Below are 22,225 nucleotides of genomic sequence, written 5' to 3' on the forward strand. Positions count from 1 at the left end.
ATCATGCTTACCTCAGATCTATAAACAGTTTAAAAAAACCCCAGCTATTTACAATAAAAAATAAAGGCTAGATAAATTCATCATTATACTTTTGTATCACTGACAGAGTACAATGAATTTACTGGATCTGCTGGACTTTGAAGGAGAATTATTTATATAATTGGTAATATGTCCATGGGAGAGTTCTACACACATATTGACTACATAATTCAGCATTGTAGTTCCCAACACCTCTGAAAAGTTACTTAAGAAAAAAGTACTTTTCTACTTGCAAAAAAACCTAAAGCAGCACAACTGAAATATACAAATAAATTTCATCAGACCAAATTTCAGCCTCTTTGGACAAATAAACCCTACCAGTGGCTTGCAAACTGACCTTCCACATCTTTCTCTTCAGTGAAGCAGAATGCAATAGACAGTAGAATAAAGGAGACATCAATAGTATTAATAATAGTTTTTTATTAGAAGTAAGTTTCTGATTGCTTAAAAATTATTCCTGAGGCAGAGAACTTTCTGGATAAAAACATATCTTGCAATGCTTCTGACATGTGGTACCCTGTGAAGTTGAGACTCCTCCAGAGGTCACAGCTAACTTGCTTACCAAAGCTTCTAAATTCTTCACTTCATAAATTAGATATTTTGACTTCCTGTTCTGCAGGACACATCCCAGTTGAAAGATTCCAAGTCATGACATTTCCAAAGATATAGTACTTGTAGCATGCACATACTCTTAACCTATGGATTAATTCTTCTTAATTCTCCATGGAACACAGAGACTGTAGTACATACAGCACTGTTTTCTAAAGCCATAGGTGTTTGCAACAGGTTCCTGCACTGCACCACTCTTTTCACAGCCCTGCTGCCACAACTTCTGTCCTCTTATTTAAGTCACTTTCTGCCAAATGCATCCCATACATTATTCCTCCAAAACCAGATTTTATGATCGTGAAGAAAGAACCTCTTCACTTAATGAGTATTACTTTTAATGATCATTTCTGACACAAAATTCAAAGAAATCTGTAGAAAGTGTCTTCCACTAAAAGCCCCTGACTAGAGCCACACAGATCTGTTCTTGTTGCTGAGGTGTAAATACAATTTTGTAGCACTTGAATCCACTGGACTTTGAGAAGACTTGAAAGTTTCCACAACTCCTCAAATTCTGTCAGAGAGCTCCGTTACCATACAGCAGTCACAGGTGACTGAGGCAAAATCTCATGACTGTTCTCACACTTGAATTACATGTCTTGCACTAATTCCCTCACCAACACAAAACCATGAGAGCAGCTAATGAAACTCAGTCTCTTAGGAAAGGGCTCTGACCAGCATTTTCCCAGATGTTTCTTGTGTGTTGATTCTTCAGGGTGCAGCAAGTGGTGAGCTCAGCCTGCAGCACGTCCCTCAGTACAGGACTGACACTGTCATTCTTCCCTGTGCAGATGTGTGTCTTCAGGCACCTCTGATCACCTTGGTTCAAAAAGGCTGAGAGGTTCAAAAGACACTGGGGAACAGACGATAAAGGTGGAATGTAAGCCTTGTTTCTTCGGAGAACAGGCTAAGAAGATAAAGTAGAAGTGAAACGCTTGTTTCTTGAGAGACTGACTATAACCATTTGGTTTTTAATAATCTCATTGATTTTTATCAGTATTCCCACATCTGCTTATACCTCTGCTTCCTGTATGTCATCGTAAGTAGCTTTACAACAAGATTTTCATTTCCACTGTGAGCAAAGTATATACCACATTTCCAACCTTTCACCACAACTTCTAATTTTATTGACATATGACAGTCTGGATTCACATTCTCAGTTTCTGGGGAAAAGACACCCCAACAACTGAATTCACCTTGAATACATCTTTGCTCCTCAAAGTCCACTACAATAAAGAGAGGCAGAACATTCCTGTGATGCAGCCAAGCAGCTTCAGCACTGCTAGAGCTGCATCTGCAACAGTGCTGTGTCAGCCTGCTGATTTAGCTTCTCAGCATTCTACCTGAAACTCAGCAGTGAGTGCATCAAGCTGATAGACAAGTAGGAGACAGTTTAGCCTGAGAAGGTGAGAAACTAAAATACTGACTATACATCCCTCCACTAGACAGATACATAAATAATTGTATGTGAAAAGGCATAAGTAAGGTTTCATACTCTAAAACAATTCTTTGTCAGCAGTTCACTAGACAAATCTCAGAAGAATGTTCAGCATATAAAGAGAAACACAGTTAGAGACATGTAAATTGGCAAATGCAAATACCTGAACTATTAGAAAAGCAACAAAACAGTAAATGCCCAAGCAATATCTATCCTAGGAGGCTGGAAGAAAAAAGTATTATACTTACAATAGAGATTCCTGCGTCTCATGGCTTTCTCTTGCTTTAATTATGAAGATGCAAGTCATCCCAAAATAGAATAAGAAAAATAAATTAATGTGCTGCATCATTTGAAAGAAAAATCCAGCACTTCCAGAGAAGCCTTTGCAGACGAATTTCATTACAGGCCAAAATTTCCATTGTCAAACAGGAAAACTTAGCGCCTTTATGATTGTCTGCAAAAGCTGGAAGTACCAACAGAGTTGTACTTACAGTTAACACAAGGTTACTTTCAAGAAAACCCTGTTATTTAGTGAAGTTTTAAGGGATGATTATGGCTTGAAACACATCTGAACAATGCCAGGAAAACCTAAAGTATGATTACAGCTCCTAAGTTTTCAGAAGGTGTAGTTCCAACAACAACAAAAAAAATCTTACGCCAAAAGGAAAAACTAACTGAAAGCAGCTCCCTCACCATTTTTTGAGTGGATTTGGTTAAACCTTAAGGCTAGCCAAATCTCAGGAAAGATCATTCATATCATGAAGAACAGGAAAAGTGTCTTTCACTGGCTGAATCCAGAACAGATGATTGCTTTTTGGCAGAATCTAAAGAAAAGAATTTAAATTTCCATTTAATAGCTAAAGCAATCCTGACTCATTTTGACAATTTTCTGGCAAGTAAACACAAACTTGTCATTTACAAGAATGAAACAATAGTGTGATCATTCTACCACTACAGCAGCTGTCTGTCCAGAGCAGTCCATGGAGTTAAGTGCTGTATTTTCAATATTCAGTGGCATGGAAGAGATGCTGGACACGGGTGTGGCAATTCAACAGGAAGCAAGACTGATAAAACAGTTAATTGTCTGAGAAGCCAAGTAGCTGTACTTTCGTGGCAGCTATAAAATAAGGAAGTTACCTAAGTCCTGGTATTGCTACAGGCAGTGGATGGTTTTGTATAAATTCAACAGGATTTCATAAGCTTAGTAATACAGACACAGTGTTCCTCACAGTTATGCTGTTCCAAGTGCTTTTGTTACTCATTCTCCAGTTTTACAACAAACAGCTGCTAATACCAAATTTTCAGACAAGCACAGAAAACATTAGCAACCGTAAGCTGCTGATTAAAGAGAATTTCCTCCTGACTATTTTCAGACAATCAACTTTGACTGCACCTGGTTTACTGTTTTTGTTAATATCAGAAATGCAGTTTTACAACTGAAGCTAAAGGGTCCATTTTATTTGTGATCCCTGCTACTAGATCAGGAATTAAGATTCTCACACATTAGGTGAGAAACTTATTCTCTCTTCTGGTTCAGGGATTGTAACAGCTGTTTTTGAGCTAAGACTGTGAAAAGTTAGAGTAACTTTTGGCAAAGTGTCTAACTTTGATAAGCCAAAACTCAAAAACTACTGGTTTTAAGGGTTGAAACCTTCTGGGCACATGGCAGTCTGTACGAGCTACTGCATAAAGTAGTTGCTTATACAATTCAAGTTCACAGGTTATTTAACAGAACAGTTTCAATTGCATAGTTAAGTATTATATGAACATAATTTAGTTTTTCTTAAACATATACCATCTTTAAATATATCAATTAGATATACAAGGATATGCATGGAAATTCTACTTATTTTAATTCTTCAAGCTCACAATAAGCAAATCAAGTTCTGGGGGTTTGTTTGTCTTCTGTTTGGTTTTTCCCCTCAAAAGAAATCTCCACAATTAAAGTTTCTCTGTGGAGAAACAGAACTAACAGAAGATATGCTGCAGAACACAATGGCATGCTTTCTGGGACCAAATATAAACAATCCATCAGCAAGGTAATTTTCCTGTAACTAGCTACATTAGCATTCCAAGTATCAAGACAAACATGTACGACTGAAATGTTTAAACAGCAATGGTTGATTTTACTGCCACAAAAAGGACAGAAAAGTTGCCTGCACATCAGGTATTTCAACCACAGGTTCTGATGCGCAACAATCAGGGGTGAGAGACAGAAGAAATGAGAACACTGAAATGATGAAGACAAAGGCTAACAGCTCTCTTCACAGACTTGAACATTACTTGTTTCTGAAGAGCCTGTAGAGTCACGAATACAGATTTTTCTCTTTCTAGGACATGGCAGGCATTTCTACCTAACTAACTCTAGACTTGAAGGGGGGCAAGGAAACTTGAATCTTTGATAGAACCAGAACAATCTTCATCTGTGTTCCAAACACAGTTCACAAAATAAGCAGTGGTCTTCTGCTGATGCCATACCTGCGAAGGGCTGATCAAAACACATGGAAAAAAGATGTTCCACTCTAGGATCTCCCTAGCAAACTGAGCTATAGAACTACAGCATACTTACAAAATCAGAATAGATTATATCACATACCACCATATTCCAGGTATGTACACTGCAGGTGTATTTTATCTGGGGACTGTTGTCCCAAAAAACCTAGATTTTTCCTCAGCTGTGGAAAAAAACCAAAAAGGCCAAACAAACCCATCTTTCATGCATGATATCCCCCACTGCTCTCCCAGGCTTAGCTACATTAAAAGCATTAGTAAACTAATATAAATGTTGTTTCCAAAACATTTTACTATAATGGCTAAACCTAAATTGAACTTGTTTTTCAAAGAATCCAATACCAACCAACTCCAATTTTCAGAGCCATGAATTATACACGCATCTATGAATATTTTGGCTAATGCACTTTCTATAACTTCCCATCCCATTAGTACCTGTTGTGCAATGAAGCCACTAGACCCCACCATTATGGTACTATGCAGAGGTCACACAGCACTCAATGCACAAGGTACACAAAGCCTTGTACTGTGATCATCCCAGCCACACAATCCTTGGGCCATCAGCACCCTTTTGACAAGGGTCTGGCCTTATGAACTAACAGCACTAGAAAAAATTGGAGATAAAAAAAAGGTATGCAGAAACAACCTAAATACGCATCTTATGTACCTATTCAAAATCCAGATTAACCAGACTATCCAGGTGGAAAAAAAGAAAAAAAAAAAGAGATAAAATAGCCACGTACACTGAAGGTCAACTGAAGTATTCTCACAAATCTGTCAGACAGCCAAGCTTTACTACTGCAGCTATTCAAAATAACACATTTTACTCTGAACAGCTATAGGGAACGCATCTTGAAATTGATACAATTTCAATACGTATCACACGTTTACATTTGTTTCTTAATGACTGTCCTTCTGCCAAAGGGCTTTTTCTTGCATTTTGGAACACCTTCCAGCAGCAGACAAGCAGAGTATCTTCAACAATGCCATTTTAAAAGCAAATGGGAAACTGATATAAAAAAGGCAATCTGACTGAAATAATAAAAAGTGGCTAATGGATTGGTCAGGCTAGTACTGTGGTTTAGGAAAAGAACTACTACCTTCTCTTCATTTTGTTGTGTTGTCAGGACATCCTTTGCTATTATTTTGAACAGGAACTCCTCCAGCCAAAGAGCTATTCACTATCTACACCTACCCTGTATTCAGTGGAAACATAGGCTCAGGACTTTTATAGCTATTCCAAACCTAGTGGTACAAAACCCTGAAATCAACTTATGAGTTCTCATCTTTTTCCACCAAAGCACACAACAGATTTCATCATTTAAAGAAAGAAATTGGAGATAACTGAGAAGAATGATGATATGAGCTTGGAGAGTTACTCCTACAGCAATGCAGCTGTGTGACTGATCATGACTCCACACCCAATAAAAATCCAGTTTTCAACCTGTCCTACTCCTGTTTGCTCTCAGCTGAAAGACTTCACTGACACAAGAAACTGGGAGATTTAGCCCAGTATACATCCAAGTGTGAAACAGAAGGAAAACCATATGCAGATTTTCTAAGAAAATAAATGCTGGGTTTCCTACTTTTGAACGGAAAACCAGCAATAATTAGATTGCTAAGAGGGTTAGCTAAGGAAAAAAAAAAAAAAAAGAAACAACCACAAAATCAAAGGAATTCTTTACATCAGCAGGAACATTTGGTAGGACATGCAAAATACAACTGTACACTTCTACTTGATAAACGAGGAACAAGAGGACTCAATCCTGTGGAGATAGAAAAGGGGTTGGAGAAAGTAGAGCCACTGATTCAAATAAGAATCAATGCTATTAAATTGATCAGCAAATAGGTAACAGAATACTATTCATCTGTCTCAATAGCAAAGAGATGGGGAGATGCCCTCATTCCCAAAAAATAAAAAAAAAGAAAAGGGCACACCATCACTTGAGAAAGGCAGTTTTGCTGTTAGTCACTATTGCTCCAGGAAGAATAGTGTCATTACATTAAGAAAACATCAGAGCAGGCTCTTCAGTGCCACAATAACACAATCTGATGGCAGCAAAGGAGTACAGACTACTGATTTATGTCTCACCTTTACAGACTGAGAACGTGGTGGAATTTTAAACAATCATCAGCCAATCAACAGCCAATGGTTCGGTCACTCAGCATTTGTAAAAGCCTCATCTCTAAACACACCCTTACGGAACGGTGCCTAATTATTCAATGCCTTTGTCTGTTTTGTGCTTAAACCAGGGAGCTGCTATGATGATGCTTCAAAGCAACACAAGTGTCAGACTTGATAGTTAAGTCTAATGTAACTCCTTCAGGAAATCAGTGTTACCATCAAAGTAAAGAGGAAGCTCATTTTATTCAAAGTACAGGTGAGTTGTCTAGACTTGGAAGACAGAACAGTACTTTTACCAAGTGCATCCTAAAACACAAAGTTGAATTCTTTCACCACTTGCGGCTCTCGCGTCACTCAAATGTTAATTTCACAATTAGCACACATTTACCTTCAGGTACGGCTGATGTTTCAAGTTACATGCTGCACAAAGCAGAGTTGAGAGATTCCCACCTCATCTTTTTATTGGAATATTTCAAGCAAGTTACTGTTACAAATCTACCAATAAGTTAGATAAGCACTTGAAGCCGTGTGAAATCAAGTACTGAATTTACAGAATTCCCGATTTAAGATTAAATCTGCATATACATTAAAAATGGAAAAAGTTTACCCTCCTATGCTTCGCACCACGGTAGTGTGACTGAAGACTTATAGCGCACATACAGTAAATTTTACAAACCTGAAAGAGAAAAATTGAAAGCACATCGTCAGTTATGCTACGAATATTCTGCCGTTGATGAATTATAAATATGAAATACATCCGTTCCTACAGAGCAATCGTGTAATTCTCAAGGTCTTCTCTGGCTCAAACAGTTTGCATGACTTTTAGGAAAGCAGCTTAGCACTAAAACGTCCAGAAATAGTATGCAGACCTGTTCAAACAATACTTAAACAAGTGTTTAAATAAATTACTGGTGGTGAGAAGGCTTTACGAGCCGTTCTCTGCTACCAGCACTTTCTGAATTCTTAGTTTTCGAAAGTTCTCCAAGCTGGAAAGCCAGCAAAAAGGGATGGTCGTGCAGTGACTAGAAGGGAACAGAGGCAAAATTACGCCCAGGGATAACTGCAGCTCCGTTCATTGTTCATTCACAGCTACGTTAAAGGGAGCAGAAAAACAATGGAGGAAGACACATGCATTTCATTAAGATCCACAGACACGCATATACCATTGCAATAATTAAGAGAAGACGATACAGATGTACAAATATGTATTATTATCTTTAGCTTTTATGAAAGCAATGCATGCTAGTATTGTCTTTCCTTTACGTACTGTCGCAGAACTTGAACGAGCCAGAAACAACATCCAGCGCTACAAAAACACTGCAGGACTGACAAATTTAACGCGTTCTGAGCCGGAGCTGCAGCTTTTAGAGATAAAGGAGCCTTTGCGGCCGCCCATCAGAGGCACCCAGCCGAGATTGGAAAGGCTGCAATTGAGAACCATTCACTGCACCCGTGACAGCTCAAGAACAGCCGGAATTCACCGAGCCCAGCTCTCCCAGGCACCGGCCCCGTTACCCCCCACGTTAGAGCCACTCTCGCTGCCAGGCCCGGCTCCCCAGCCCCCGCACGGCTCCCAGAGCCTGCCCGGGCTGAAAACCCCCCAGAGACACCCACTCACATCGCAGTAAAAGAGTTTTTTCTCGGGCTCCGCTTTGCCATCTTCTGCCTTCACTTCCTCAGGCACGGCGCTCATCCTACGCGGCCGGGAAAAAAAAAATTAAAAAAAAAATAAAACAAATTCTTGTTCACGCGGTGCTTTACAGCGACCAGGTGGGGACGAGGACCGCTCGTTCGGACGAGCTGCGTTATTATTTCGCTATTTGAGCACTATTGTTTTATTCTGTGGGTCAGTGCACATCTCCCACTGCCGGCGCTGCCCCACAGCATCCGGGAGCTCGCGCCCACCTCGCCCCCCACGGCGTTCGTCACTTCCGTCAGCGCCGCAGCCACGCCCCCAGGCCGGCGGCCATCGGCGGGCAGCCGCTCGCCTCGGCCAATGGGGAGCCGGCGCCGCGCCGCGGGATCAGGCCACGCCCCCCGTGCCTGGCCTGGCTCCCCCTGGCGTGAGGGAGGAGCCGGGAGCGGCCGGGCCGGGATGGGCAGTGGGCCGGGATGGACAGTGGGCCGGGATGGGCAGTGGGCCGGGATGGACAGTGGGCCGGGATGGACAGTGGGCCGGGCCGGGATGGACAGTGGGCCGGGCCAGGCCATTAGGAACCCCGGGAGCAGCTCCAGGAGACGATGCTGGGACCAGTTCAGGGGAATACTGGGCCCAACTGAGACCAAGAGAAGATACTGTAACCAGTTCAGACAGGGGTGGGTGCCTGGACTTGTTTAGGATGGATACTGGGACCACTTCAAGTTCGGGGTGCATACTGGGACCTATCCAGAGTGTGAAAAATGCGTATTTTATGATTGGCTTTTCGCAAGTATTAAAATGAATATTATATGTGTTATATTAGAAAGTTACGCTGTATTAATTTTCTTAAGTAGTGTGTTAAGTATAGTTTTAGGTTATAACAAAATGTTAGAATAGAAACTATGCTACGTAAGATACTTTTTTTAAAGAAAGGACTCGCAGTGAGATAGCTGCCACAGGACACCTAAATCTTTCAGAGAAAAAGAATTTATTGCTCTCTTATCAGAAGAAACGAACTTCTTCCTGCCTCGCTCAGCCATAAAGACGCCGTCAGGATTAAGATGAAGCTGACATTGACCAGAGTCCTTTGTTTGGATGGAATTTATGCATCATGTATGAGGTGTATGAATATGCAACAGGCTGTTGTTTCTAAGGGTTAATCTTCTGTAAAGTGTGTCCTTTTTTGGGGTTATGTTGCCCAGAAAAAGGTACCTGGACATCCATAACTTTCTGTTTCTGTTGTCTCATATTGTCCTAATCCAAATTATCCAAATTATTATTACTCTAATTATATTGCTATTTTTATAAGCATTTTATTACTATTAAACTTTTAAAATTTTAAAAACCAGTGATTAGCATTTTTCACACAAACACTGGGAGGGGGTGCACAGATGCTGGGACAAGTGCAGAGGGGGTGCTGGAAGGAGTTGAGGCCAGGGAGTGCTGGGGGTTACTGGGCCCAGTACAGGGAAGGGGCAAGAAACACACAGCAGCAGCAGCTTTAATTTAAATGCAAACATTTTATTTTAAAATGTCTCAGCTGTACACTTCTGCCTGGTAATAAATGTAAAATATAATTTAAGAAGTACGCTTAGAAGTTCCTCCTAAAAGCAGGCTGAGGAGACAGTACAAAACACAACAGAAAAGTGCACCGGGTTCAAACAACATGCCAGAAGGTCAAACCCACAGGTCACTGCCTGGTTTGGATCTGCCACAATGCCTTTTACAGGTATATTAGCAATACACCATGCCACCTATGATACTCCTGTGGAAGGAGCAGCACAGCCAGTGGTGCTGCTTGGGTCACACATTACTGGAGGTGACCCCACAGAATTCCCTGGGTTGGCTTCCCCAGGGCTGCAGCTGTCTGCTGCTTCATCTCCCCAGATGGGCAGCGTTCCTGCCTCAGCCACATGCCCCAGTGCAGGCATTACCTGAATCATGTAGCACATTTTCAAATAGTGCTGGGGTGGTTGCAGTGTTCTCTCCAGAAATACACCCTCCCCAAAAAAGTCATGGAGTGCCAGATAGCCCAAAACTGTTCTTGGAACTCCATGCAACTGTTTGTTAATCATAGAACTGTAGAATGGTTTGGGTTGGAAGGGATCTTAAAGATTATCCAGTTCCAATCCCCCTGCCATGGGCAGGGACACCTTCCACTAGACCAGATTGCTAAGAGTTAGTCTTGTTCTCCACTGTGTTTCTTCAGGAGAAGCATGAATGGCACTTTTAATACTGGACTGTAAGTGGAGTGTAATGGCAGATTATACCCCTTTGGTGATGATGTTATTGGCACCAGACATTTCTCTTACAGTCTTTTACATGGAGTCACATTAAAATGCTTGATCATTATTTGTGGTTCTAATCTCAAAGTCTAAAATGGACTAATTGAAAACACCGCACTGTACATGTTATGCAATGCTTCCATACCCTTCTTAATTAAAAAAAAAATTAAAATTGCAAATTAAAAGTGCAGTTGCACAGTGAAAGAATAAACCCATGTAGAAAAAAATGAAAGAAGCTAAAAAGGGGAAAATTAGTTCCTTGATTTTTTGAAAGAGAGACCATATCTAAAGAAAAAAGGATTTGGCATTACGTACATACTTTGCAGCACTAAACTGTTGGTGGTGGCTGGGGGTTGCTTGGCAGTACAGACTCCTCAAGAGAGAATGTTTCACCAGCAGAGTGACCTTTTTTCTGGTTTTGGGTATACAACTGTTATTAGTGAGTACCTCCATCTTATTAAAGAGGGATGAGAAATGAGGGTTTGCACTTCTGCCTAACACTGTTCTTTTGGCAAAAGTTTTGAAGTATGCCTAAAGTGGAAATAAAGCTACAGAAAACAGAAAGGACGGAGACCAAAATGTACCATCCTATGCAATCAAAAAGGTGGAAAAGGTAGAGGAAGAAAAGGCAATTGCCTTTAAGGAAGAAAGTGTTCTTTGGTTTTGTTAAGAAGGAATTCAGGGGGGAGAGGGTGTGAAGAAGAACCCTTTCAGAAGAGGGAAGTTTGTTGACCGTGCAGAGGAGGAATCTTCTTAGCTATAGTGAGAGTAGAAACAAAACTGAATACTGTCATTGAGAACTGAGATAACTTTTGCCTTTTTGAAGTTCTTTCAAGAAAGACAAAATTAAAAGAATTTGAAAAAACCTACAACAGTTTATGCTTGCCTCTCCTTATTTCACATTTTAAATCAACACAGGGAGGATACATATGGCGCAAAATCCTAAAAAAAAAAGGAAAGACAAAAAAGAGGTTCAGAAGGGAGAGCTCACACCCTCCTGTGGTGCAAAATGAGGAGCTCTAGACCAGAACTTCACCAGATTTTTTTTAATGCCTTTTAATTGCTGAAATACAATTAATAAGATTAGCCAAGCTGATGTTCTTTCTAGTGCCTTCTACCACATCTTTATTTACCATAATTCTATCAGTACAAATATGAACCTGGAGCTGTCCCTTGAGCTCTGTTGCATCAAGAAATCTTTAGAAACTTAGGACTGCATAGTCAGAGCATCAGCTGCACAATTACCAGCAGCAAGAGAGTTAATGCACACACTGAATTTGCCACAGCTTGGAAAACTAGCCACAGGCAAGGAACAGGAGCACTTCATGCCTCCTAGAATTTCAGCCTGGTTGAGAAATGCATCTTAGCATTGAAATTACTCAAATCCTTGTTTTCCAAGAAATTATTTTTAGCCTACAAAATTACAGAATCAGTTCTACAGAAGAAAAAAGAGGATGTGATGTCAGACCACAGAACTTTTGTGTGGGTAAAGAATTAATACTGTAGTCACGCAATAATTACACCTTGATGGCAATATATCTTTTCTCTTCCCAAAATTTGTCTTTTTTACTTTCCTTCCAGACTACCACTCAAAGAATATCTTTGCCTAAGCACAAGCAAGTGCTTGGAGCTCCAGACTTTTGGGTAGTTTATTTTTTTTAAAGGACTTTGTGTGTTTAGAATATATTTCAGCCTGTCACTGATGACTTTGTTCAGAGGCATTTCTGATAGCACAATAGGGAAATGTAATGACAAGAACATGCCAGATGTCCCTGAAACATGACAAAGATCTGTTTGTCAGGGTGGTAGTGACTATGAACATAAGCTACTGGGTGCAGCCCTCATGTATGAATCTCCTTCAGGTGGATAAAAGCCTTGTGACTACATCCTGAGCGTGGCCACCTGCACAATCTCTTGCTCTCTACATGTTACAGCACCTGTTTCAGTTGTGATGCACAATTTCTCATAGGGCTTGGCTGGATTTAAAAGAAGAAACTCCAAGGAAAGAAACTCCTGTTCTAGTGAGAAGTTTCTACAGTCTAGTTTAGGTTTAGGATTTTTGTTTCAGTATGATAAGAAAAGTATTTCCATTTTGAATGCTTACACCCTAAGAGAGTAGAGAGAAAGAGAGAAAAAGAGCAGAGAAGACAAGAAAAAATAGAATCTGTCTACATCCCTGTCATTCTGAGGCTGGTTTTCTTGGTTAGGTGGCACTGAAATGAAAGAAAATAAGTATTTTAATTTTTTACCCCTACCTAAGGCAGGGGAAATGATGGCTTTTAACTATTTTAATTAAAACCTAACACCTTGTTATGACAAAATAATGGGTTTCCCGAAATGACTACAGTGGGTGAGGCTGTCCTATTTAAGTTCCAGAATGGCTTCAACAGAAAGAGTTAAGAAGAGCTTATAGGCAGCAGAAGCTGATCTTATCCCTCAGGCTTGTTGCCTCTTAAGTATTGTTAAGCCCTAGGGATCTCCAGAAGAATTGCACATGCCTATCTCAATATCATATCAAAGGATCAGCACCCAAAGTCTTACTGAACTGACTGATGCTCAAATGTCAGACTACCCTATACCATCCAGAGCAGACTCAGATGAAAGAACTTTCAGAATACATGACTGTTCCAATAAAGGGTGGGAAAACCACAGACTTAAACTTTGCATTAATATGTTACAATCAAAGAGTAGGAAGTTAGTCTTTCCTATGGTGAATTTAGGTACAGTCCCTTAATCTTTCACTTCCCTTGTTAAATCTCCGAACCCAGGATAACTGAAGCAAGCTTACCACTCACACAGTGCTGCCCTCACTCAGAACTTTTGAAACTAAGCTTTACTTTGATTTTCAAAGACTTTAACATCAATGTAAATTATTTAGAGTGTTACCTTCAGTGGAGGTGTGCCCCAGTTTCAGTCACTATGGAAGTGCAGGAAAATCCACTCTTTTTGCTGTTCAAGCTTACCCCTAGCTCAAATCATGTTGTTTCTCAGTAGAAGTAGTAGCTTTCAATGGTGTTGGACTAGCATTTGTATGGTGCTCAACAGCTGTGCACTGGCAGCTGAAATCAGGTCACATTCTCAGTAAAGTCAAGACCTCAATCAGCAGCTTTAGCACTGATAATAGTCTCTGCTCTATGTGGACCAGGTAACATCCCAGGGGGAGACACCTTCTCACAGCTTTTAGAACTGCTCACCTTCCATACCAAAATATACCCTCCCCAAAGATCAGGGAATTCATGAATCCATTCTCTCTCAGCCTCTGGAGGGTTTATGGCTGAGGAAGTTTGAATGCTATTATCAGTCAGGCATTTCTTTCAGCCTGAATGCTCCAAGCTCCTATTAGGCAACCATTTGACTAGGCATTTCTTCTACAAGAATAATTTTTTATTGTTGCTACAATAAATGCATTGGAAGGCTCTTAAAATAGACTTTAGGGCTGTGCTGAAGGGATACAAATACCAGTTCATTAAGGCTAAAAGCTAAACACCAGTGACTGAAAAGATCTTAAACCCTCCTTTTCAGTGCTGTTTTTTAGAATAATACCAAAACAGCAACAACCACTAAGAAAATGTAACCATTTTAAAGAACTGCTCTGTCTTTCATCCTAATTACTGGTCAATGCCAGGGGGTCATTAATGTCTGCATACAAAAAAGGTTTATGAGATTAAATCAGTGGTAATTTAACAGGGTACAATGCAATGCCTGGTTTCAGTGCCAACTCAATCTGGGGCACATATCGTGGGGAGAGGTTGAAGGCAGATCTGTGCCTTAAACACAAATGGCAAGAGATTATTTTAAGCATTTATTTCCTCTGTTCTTTCCAAGTACTTAGAAGGAACTGGTCTTTCTTTACTACCATCAATGGTTAGCAATTGTCCAAAAAAGAGGATAAACTGCTGATCTCTTCATAAACCCAGCTCTGTAGATTGCTGTACTGCATGTGTGATAATTTAGACTAGAAGGAATTCTACTGATACCACATTTTTTCATGTGAGACCTGAAGTAAGAACTCAGCCACAAATTAAGTGGGCCAAAATCAAATGTGATGTGCAGGATAAGTTTGTTTTTCTTGTCTCTAGATTTTATGGAATAATAAGGAAACAAACTTTTGACTGCGTTTACATAGCAGGGAGTCAGAAGGTGACATCTCACTTTTGAGTCACACATTCATCCATCCACCTAGAAGCCCATTACATCTCATGTGTCAGTTTGCATTCCCTTACATGCAGAAGCTTCACCTACCTCTGTAATATTGGTCAAGATGTGTAAAATGTGTCTGGGTTTGTTGGAAACATGAGAGAAATAATTCTAACTGATATGTGCCAGGAAAGCCTGAGAACAAATAGAGTTATGTCAACAAAAAAAAGAATAAATTTTGTAACAGGGAAAACTTTAGGGAATTTCTGTTGTTCATATAAATTACTTCTGCACTCAGAGACCTGGCTAGCACAGCTCTCCCACTGTAGTCATAGCAGGTAGTATTTCTAAGCACAGACAAGGCTTTTGGTCCTCTATAGAGCTGCACCTGGTGTAACCACTCCCATTGTGCAAAATGGGATCAGCATGTCCAGATGAAGATAATGGTTTTTAGAGTCACACTTCATCAATGCAAATGAAGTGAGAAAGTGCAAGGCAGTCTGAAACTGAACCCAGGTACTCTCATTCAGAGGGGTGTGACAGTGATTCCAAGTGTGGAATTGAACAAGCAGCTTGTCAGAGGTCATGCAGGTGTGCCCTCCACCTGCCCCCAGCCATCGGTTCCCACACTACCCTGTCTCCCCATCACCTGGTTTCTGCCAGGCTGCTGCACAAGGAGCTGGACTGGAGAATATTGCAGGGATCATAGCACAACCCTACAGGCAGCTCTGAGGCACACAGTAGTCTCCAGTGCCACTGCTGCATGCCAAGCAAAGGACCATGACAGCAACTCAGTGAGACTCTAAAGAACTGCTGCTTGTAATCACGTAGATAGGGAATCAGTGAGGCAGAGGTTGTGCAGCAACACTGATTTATCTTCCTCTGCACGAAGAACAAGTTTGCTTGCCCACAAGTACTTTTGCAATTTGGCAAATTGAGTTTATGTGATGTGGACAGTGGTGTACTGGAGAGCAGTGTAAATCCCACCACTGTGATCTCACTTCAAAACGGGTCTGATATTGCATTGCAACCACTGGCAGGAGGATTAGAGCAAGGATATCAAGACTGTCTCAAACAATAGGCAGCACATGGCCAACAGGGAGCTGATGAACCTTGAACACAAAAAAGGAAACATTCTCATGGCTTGGATATGGTCAGCTGGACTATGACAGATTTAACCCAAGATACAGTAAGATGTTGTTGCCCCTCTTTACTGTCCAGTGTGAAGCATTTCATACCACAGTTCATAAGCACTAACATGCAGAGAATGAATATGTTTACACCTGCCAACTCTAATGTACAGGCAGTAAATTCTACGAGAAGAAATGGTCAATCTTCTTGGAGAAGAGCAGCCTCCCAGGTGCAGAACCGTTACACTACCTGAAAACTTCATTTATTCCACATATTTAAAGCATTTGGGAGAATTTTATGCCACTCATCTGGCATGTAAAGCCATGCCCTTTGTGACTGACAGGTAAAGGAAGACATAATTGTTTATAACATTTTGAAAAAGAAGACATTCATTACAGGGCTTCTTTCAAAAAGCACATATACATACATCTAAGCTTTTTTTTTAAATGATGTGGTTGTTATATAGGTGAAGTTGATATAAAGTTGAAATAGTGCAATTTTAAAACAAAAATTAGTGCAGGAGTCAAACTACAACAATAACAAAACCCAAAATATAACTTATTTTTGTTGTTGTGGAAATGCATTACTGTCTGGGTTCAAAGAAAAGTATACACTGTTTTCAAAAGCACTAAAGTGCACTGAAGTGCTTTTGAAAGGTATACATCTACCTCTCAGTGAGATTAAGGGTTTCTTTTTGGGATTGAAATTAGGATGTTTTTGAAAATAATCTTAGTATGGGATTTGGTTTTGATGTAGGGTGACGATATCTAACAAGCTGCTATTAGTCAAAAAAATACTATCAAGTAAAAAAGTGCATTTCCTTTGTTGATGTTACAAGTAACAGCAAGGAAAATAATCAGAGAAATACTTTGTTCTCACATATACTTAACAGCATTTTGTAACTCATACAAGTAGATTACATCCCATTGTTCAGTCTTTCAGCAGCAACATGAAAGGCTGATGGCAATGAAATGGAAAAATATGGAAAAATATGGATTCTAAAAGAATAATACTAGTCAAGAAATTTAGGAGTAACTTTAGTTTGAAGTAAAATAATTTCTAATTCACATATGCAAGTCATTATTTTTACTTACGTGGTCCTTTTAAATTAAGAAGTTGTGTTGGGAAGCCCTTTCCTATTGCCATTAATTTAATGCTGGGATGAAGGAATAGCTGATCCTTCTTATAAGAGTAGAAAAATAATTATAAACCAAAACCTCTTATGGTAGACTGACCACACTGAAAACCATAAATATTTTTGATTTGCACAGAGGCATCACATCAGCTTGAGAAAAACAAAGAGAACGAAGGAAACAGAAATTGCTAGACTTTGCTAATGCACTGTAGACAAGAGAGGAAAGGTGATAAGGAGAAATGATCAGGTATACCTGTGCAGCAAGTAACGATTATTTTTCTGTGCCTGAGGTTTTATCTTTCTTTCCTCTTTCCAAAGATCACTAAAAGAAGGGCAGTAGCAGGGAGTAGGCTGTGTGTACCTGTGTCTGTTTCTTTTCACACACAGGTGCACACACACACACGCTCTCAAAATCTTTCCACTGGCTTTTGATTTTAGTAAATCATTTAACTCAACTGGAAGAGAATCTACAACTTCTTGCTTTTAACATTATAAATATTTCAAATGTTATAAAATCTATTGCAAAAATGTACATTCAGTGGTTTTATGAGGCACAGGACCTGCTAATGTATTTTCAGGGAAGCTTGCGTGTACTCTGTTCTGTCCACTGCTGGACAACGGTGGAGAATCCAGGGGCTCACGCTTGATCGCTTGAACCAAGCAGGGGCTTTTAAATTCACATGGCATTTTGAACACCTCATTAATCTGCTCTTTCTCCTCTCCTGGGCTGGGGCTGTAGAAGTGGCCGTAGCAAGCTGTGTGTGGCAGGTCAGGCATGCTTTCCAAACACACGGAGGAGTTCTGAGGGCAAAAGGGGGGCACCTCCCTGTTCCGTGAGCCCTTGCCAGCTCTGTTGAAGTTCAGGTTGTTGGGATGATTTGCTACAATGCATTGCCAGTTATGGGGCGTGTAAAGGCAGTGCCTTGGCTTCTGGCAAGGCAAGGCTGGCTGGCAGAGGTCTGGCTCCGTTTTGAGGTGCACTCTGCTGGGATAGCCGGGCCCCTGCTTCCTCAGCGAGCCGCTCTCATCCAGCCATGCTCGGCTCTGCAAGTAGTTATCAGCAATGTTTTCAGAGTCAGAGTCGTATTCTGTTTTGATAGGCATCTCCAAGGGAGTGGCTGTGTCATAGAGAGACTCTGAGGATGTGAATGGTCTCTGCAGCTTCCCGTGGTCTGTGGCATAGTTCTCTGCACAGCGCTGTGGGAGCCCCGAGTAGGACTGGCCGTTTTCTGCGCTCCCCCAGTGGGAAGGACAAGTTGATGCCAAATTTAAGAAGTTTTGGTCTCTGTTATAGAATGATCCAGCTCTCCTGTTTGGACACGTGTTCATTCTCTGGCTCATAGAACAAGAACTGGAGTTTCTTAAAGTCCAGCTACTGTTTGTGGGGCAGTTGTTTTGAATGCCTGATGTGTTAGAGCTGAGAGGTTCCTCTTGCATAAAACACTCACCGTTAGTATGAGGCTCAAACTTCACTTTTACATTATCTTGTTCATTCTTCACTGCTGCCCAGTTAAGATGCTTCCACTGGCCCAGAGTTTCAATGGCACTGTTATAGGAAAGCCCCTCCAGGTTTCCTTTCAAACTGGCAAAACCACTTAGTATCTTCAGTTGTTCATCTTCTTCCCTTTCAATAACAGTAGAAAAAAAGAAGTCAGGTCAATCAGAGTTTTCTAAATGGTTGTTTTCTGGGATACGGAGTGGCTCAACATGCATTACAAGCCCTATATTGTCCTCAATACAGGACTCTCACACTCTTGTGCACATAATCTTTGCATTTGCTTAAGAGAACAAAAGAGTGTCCCTGCATCTGGGTGTCAATGTGTGTGCACAGCTAACTTTCTGAGGCATTGCTTCATTTGAATTCATGCATTGTTCTTCCATTTCAGGCACACAGTTCAATAAAGAACCTACAAATTGTAGTGCAATACAGTAATTTCCTTACACTTTTGTTCTTCCCTTAAAATATATCTAAATAATATTTGTGTGTAGAAAATTCTAGAGATAAAATACAAGCAGTATCTTAAATGAGATATATTTTGTTAACAAAGAGTTATTTGGACACATAAGAGCTTTCCGATCAGAGTGATTTGAGGGAAAACTGTGGGGGTCTTACAATTCAAGAACACAGCTGAGAGGAAATAAAATGCCCAAATTAAATAACCAAATAGTCACAGATGTTCATATTGGGTGTATGTTTGTTTTATATGTCTAACTTAATTTATGCTGCCTTTTGTTTTCTAAGATGGCTAGTGAATTAATTTTCCGTGACCTCCAGCTGAAGTACTCAACTTCAGTTAAAAAAGAACACTGACAGAGAGTGTTGCCTGAGCATTTCCATTCCCAAAGCAGCTGTTTTCAGAACTGGGGTCCAAATCCTAAGATTTAGGTCTTGAATTCACTAATGTGCTGATTCCCAACTTTGTGGGATCAAGTGCCATGAAACCACCTCATGCATCTCCAAGCAAGAAGCAGACATCTCAGTAGGAAACTGCGCATGAAAACCTGAAGAGCTGCTGAGGGGTTTGGAAGGCTTTTTCTTAGTTCACAATAGAACTTTTTCCTTGAGTGTTGAACTCAAGATTTCCTTGAGTTTCCTTGAATCAGTGTGCAAGAAAAGGATTTTCCAGTAGAGGGAGTCCGTGTTGTTACAAAGAGAGAACGTCCCACTGTAATGATGTACACCATGAAAGCAGAATATTTTGTCTCACTCTTTTTTTTTTTTTTTTTGGAGGCATTAAATATTTTCAGTCCTCTGCTAAATAATCTTATTTTTATTATTGACTGTATTGAGATGCAAATGGTCTGATAAAAGTTTGCTGCAGATCATGATTCTCAGAAAATGGTCAGATTGGGAAGCAGAGGACTGAACAAAATGCAATAGTAAAAAAAAGTTAAACCCCAAAATTAATAAGTTTACAGTGAAATAGTATCCAGTGAAAATTCTCCAAGAGAATCTATGTTTCCTGGAAGACAGCATACATTTTAGCAACAACAAAAAAAAAAGTTGCAGCAAATACAAATTCTATTGCAGACTAAGACAGAACTGAATATAATCACTAAGGCCAACTCTTGTTATACTTCAGTCTGTGGGAACTATCAAGCATAAAAGAAGGATTTTAATCTCTCTGAAAGCAAAAATGTAACTAAATAAACATGCTTAATTACACAAAAACAAATTGGAAGCAGAGAAACTAATAAAAGAAACAGCCCCTTTTAATCTGCTTCTTAATAGGAGTTCATTCCCTGACACAGCAAGATGATGTTTGTGCCATCTCAGTAAAGGTAAAAAGTTCCAGGATCCTCAGGTGAGAGCTTCCCTGCTATTCATGTGGATCTTGGGAGATACACCCCCTGCAAGGAATATCTACTCTGGAAGTGCAAAGACTTTTTTCACTTCTTCCACCTGCAAGGCATTTTGAAGGAAAAAATCTGGGATAACAGCCACATTTTTAACACTGGGTCAGATGGTGGCTACATAAAACTCCTGGTCCCTGCTCTCTGAGTCCACTCTCTTATCTCTTCCCTCAGACCAGCTTGAAGAGATACTTCAACAAGGCCCACAGGAACTGGAACAGACAGTCCCATGGGGGAAGGATGCAAAGCCCACTTGAGAGGAAAGGGTAAAACTCATCCAAAAACTCCTCTCTCAATGCAAATCTAATGCAAATCTGTGAGAGTAGTTTACTGTGAGATTAGTTACTCTGTGACTGAGCCTACAGGCAACTACATATCTCTGTCTACAAGCATACAATGAACATGAGTACCCTTCTTTAGCTTATGTTGCACATACACAACTGAAAACATGAGCTTAACTGTCTTACATGAAGGGAAAAAAAAGCTTAACATAATCAAATGCTGATAAGCAGAAAAACTAGGACACTAGATTTTCAGCTGCAACATAAAACAAAACCAGAATACATTTTTTTTGTGCAAGAAAGACATATATTAATAATCAAGTGATTTCTTTCTGTGTTAATGTATATGTATACTCAACTTCAGAAGAAGAAAAGGCTGAAGACAGAAAATAAATATTGTTTAGGATTGTAGCTGCCATTTCATATGTTCCAAGACAGAAAGAGATTTCCATATCATAAGTAAACTAAATTCTTCTCATTCAGCTCTTCTCTTAGGTCACTACAGCCCTTTGAAAGATTTCATACAAAAAGAATGCATTCATTTTCCTATTTTTTTTTTCTTTTTGGTACTGGAAAATATACTTACTTTAACATTTGCTGTTGGGCAAGGACATATTCTGAACAACCACTTCGATACAGAAGCTGAGTGTTAGCTTGAACCCAGACCCAGTGATCTTCATTTGTTTGTACTTTGACTAGAGAAATGCCATTTTCTCCATTATTCTTTGCTATATAATTTAAAAGAAAATAGATTTTAATACAAGCGGTATTGAATATTTTTTGTTAGCTAAACTTCAAACATTCAAAGATTTCTTTGTTGCCCTAGAAGCATCAGCATAGGAAAGTACAATCTAAAATGTCACAAAATGAAGCAAATTACATCTTAAAACTAAAATTTGAAAAGTCTAGTAAGGCACTCAAACTGTAACCAAGGATTTTACAGTAACAGTCATTCCTTCTAAAATTTTCATGTCAGTAGTAGTAGTACCCACAAAAAATGTTAATGAAAAATGGAGCTATAGGAGAGAATAATTTTAAAGACATTAATGATTTCCAGCAGATATGACAGAAGGATGAGTACAAGTCTGCTCAAGAAGAAGTTGCCCACTGGGGTAGACTTACCATCAAAACTTTATCCATTGTAAAATCTGTAATAGAGCCTAGACTCATAATTTTTCCACAGCCAAACATTGAAAAAGCATGAGTCAAAGCTGTGGGCACATCATGAGTTTTAAAGACAATGCATTCTAATTTTCCTCTGTCTTCTAATCTTTGGGGAAAACTAACATTTGTAACATATCTTCCAGTTTTCATCAAAGAGGAATAGATATTGTTATTAATTATCAGGATTTTCACATAAACTTATTAAATTCAGTGCTGCCACTTTTAGGTAAGCATACATTGAGTATTCTTTTACTACTATTTATTTACTATTTACTCTTTACCATGATTGTTTATTTCTCTGTAAATTTTCTACCCCCTCTGAAACCACAGACTTACTCTGCATTATCTTTTGAGGTGGACAATTTTTTTTATTTTTTAAA

General features: G+C 39.8%; 2 protein-coding genes across 5 annotated transcripts in view; both read right to left on the bottom strand.

Moving 5' to 3' along the window:
• LOC139604576 (uncharacterized) overlaps positions 1-8,647 on the bottom strand; it is a 28,453-nt gene extending 19,806 nt beyond the window's left edge. The window contains exons 1-3 of one of the 4 annotated variants that reach the window (XM_071455706.1): positions 8,338-8,647; positions 7,327-7,395; positions 2,332-2,365 (exon numbers count right to left, since the gene is read on the bottom strand). In XM_071455706.1, the coding sequence (XP_071311807.1) occupies positions 2,332-2,365; positions 7,327-7,395; positions 8,338-8,412 (178 nt within the window). In that variant the 5' untranslated portion in view covers positions 8,413-8,647. Of the gene's footprint in view, positions 1-376; positions 1,553-2,331; positions 2,366-7,326; positions 7,396-8,337 lie in introns of those variants that run through there. The other 3 variants (XM_071455718.1, XM_071455713.1, XM_071455721.1) reach the window with 3 other exon arrangements.
• An 8,915-nt stretch (positions 8,648-17,562) lies between these two features.
• AHRR (aryl hydrocarbon receptor repressor) overlaps positions 17,563-22,225 on the bottom strand; it is an 82,119-nt gene continuing 77,456 nt past the window's right edge. The window contains exons 10-11 of the mRNA XM_071448922.1: positions 21,268-21,409; positions 17,563-18,670 (exon numbers count right to left, since the gene is read on the bottom strand). Coding sequence (XP_071305023.1) covers positions 17,563-18,670; positions 21,268-21,409 — 1,250 coding nt within the window. The remainder of the gene's footprint in view (positions 18,671-21,267; positions 21,410-22,225) is intronic.

This window comes from Agelaius tricolor, unplaced genomic scaffold, assembly GCF_023055355.1.
Source record: "Agelaius tricolor isolate 1412-34295 unplaced genomic scaffold, bAgeTri1.0.p SCAF_2, whole genome shotgun sequence".
Taxonomy (NCBI): domain Eukaryota; kingdom Metazoa; phylum Chordata; class Aves; order Passeriformes; family Icteridae; genus Agelaius; species Agelaius tricolor.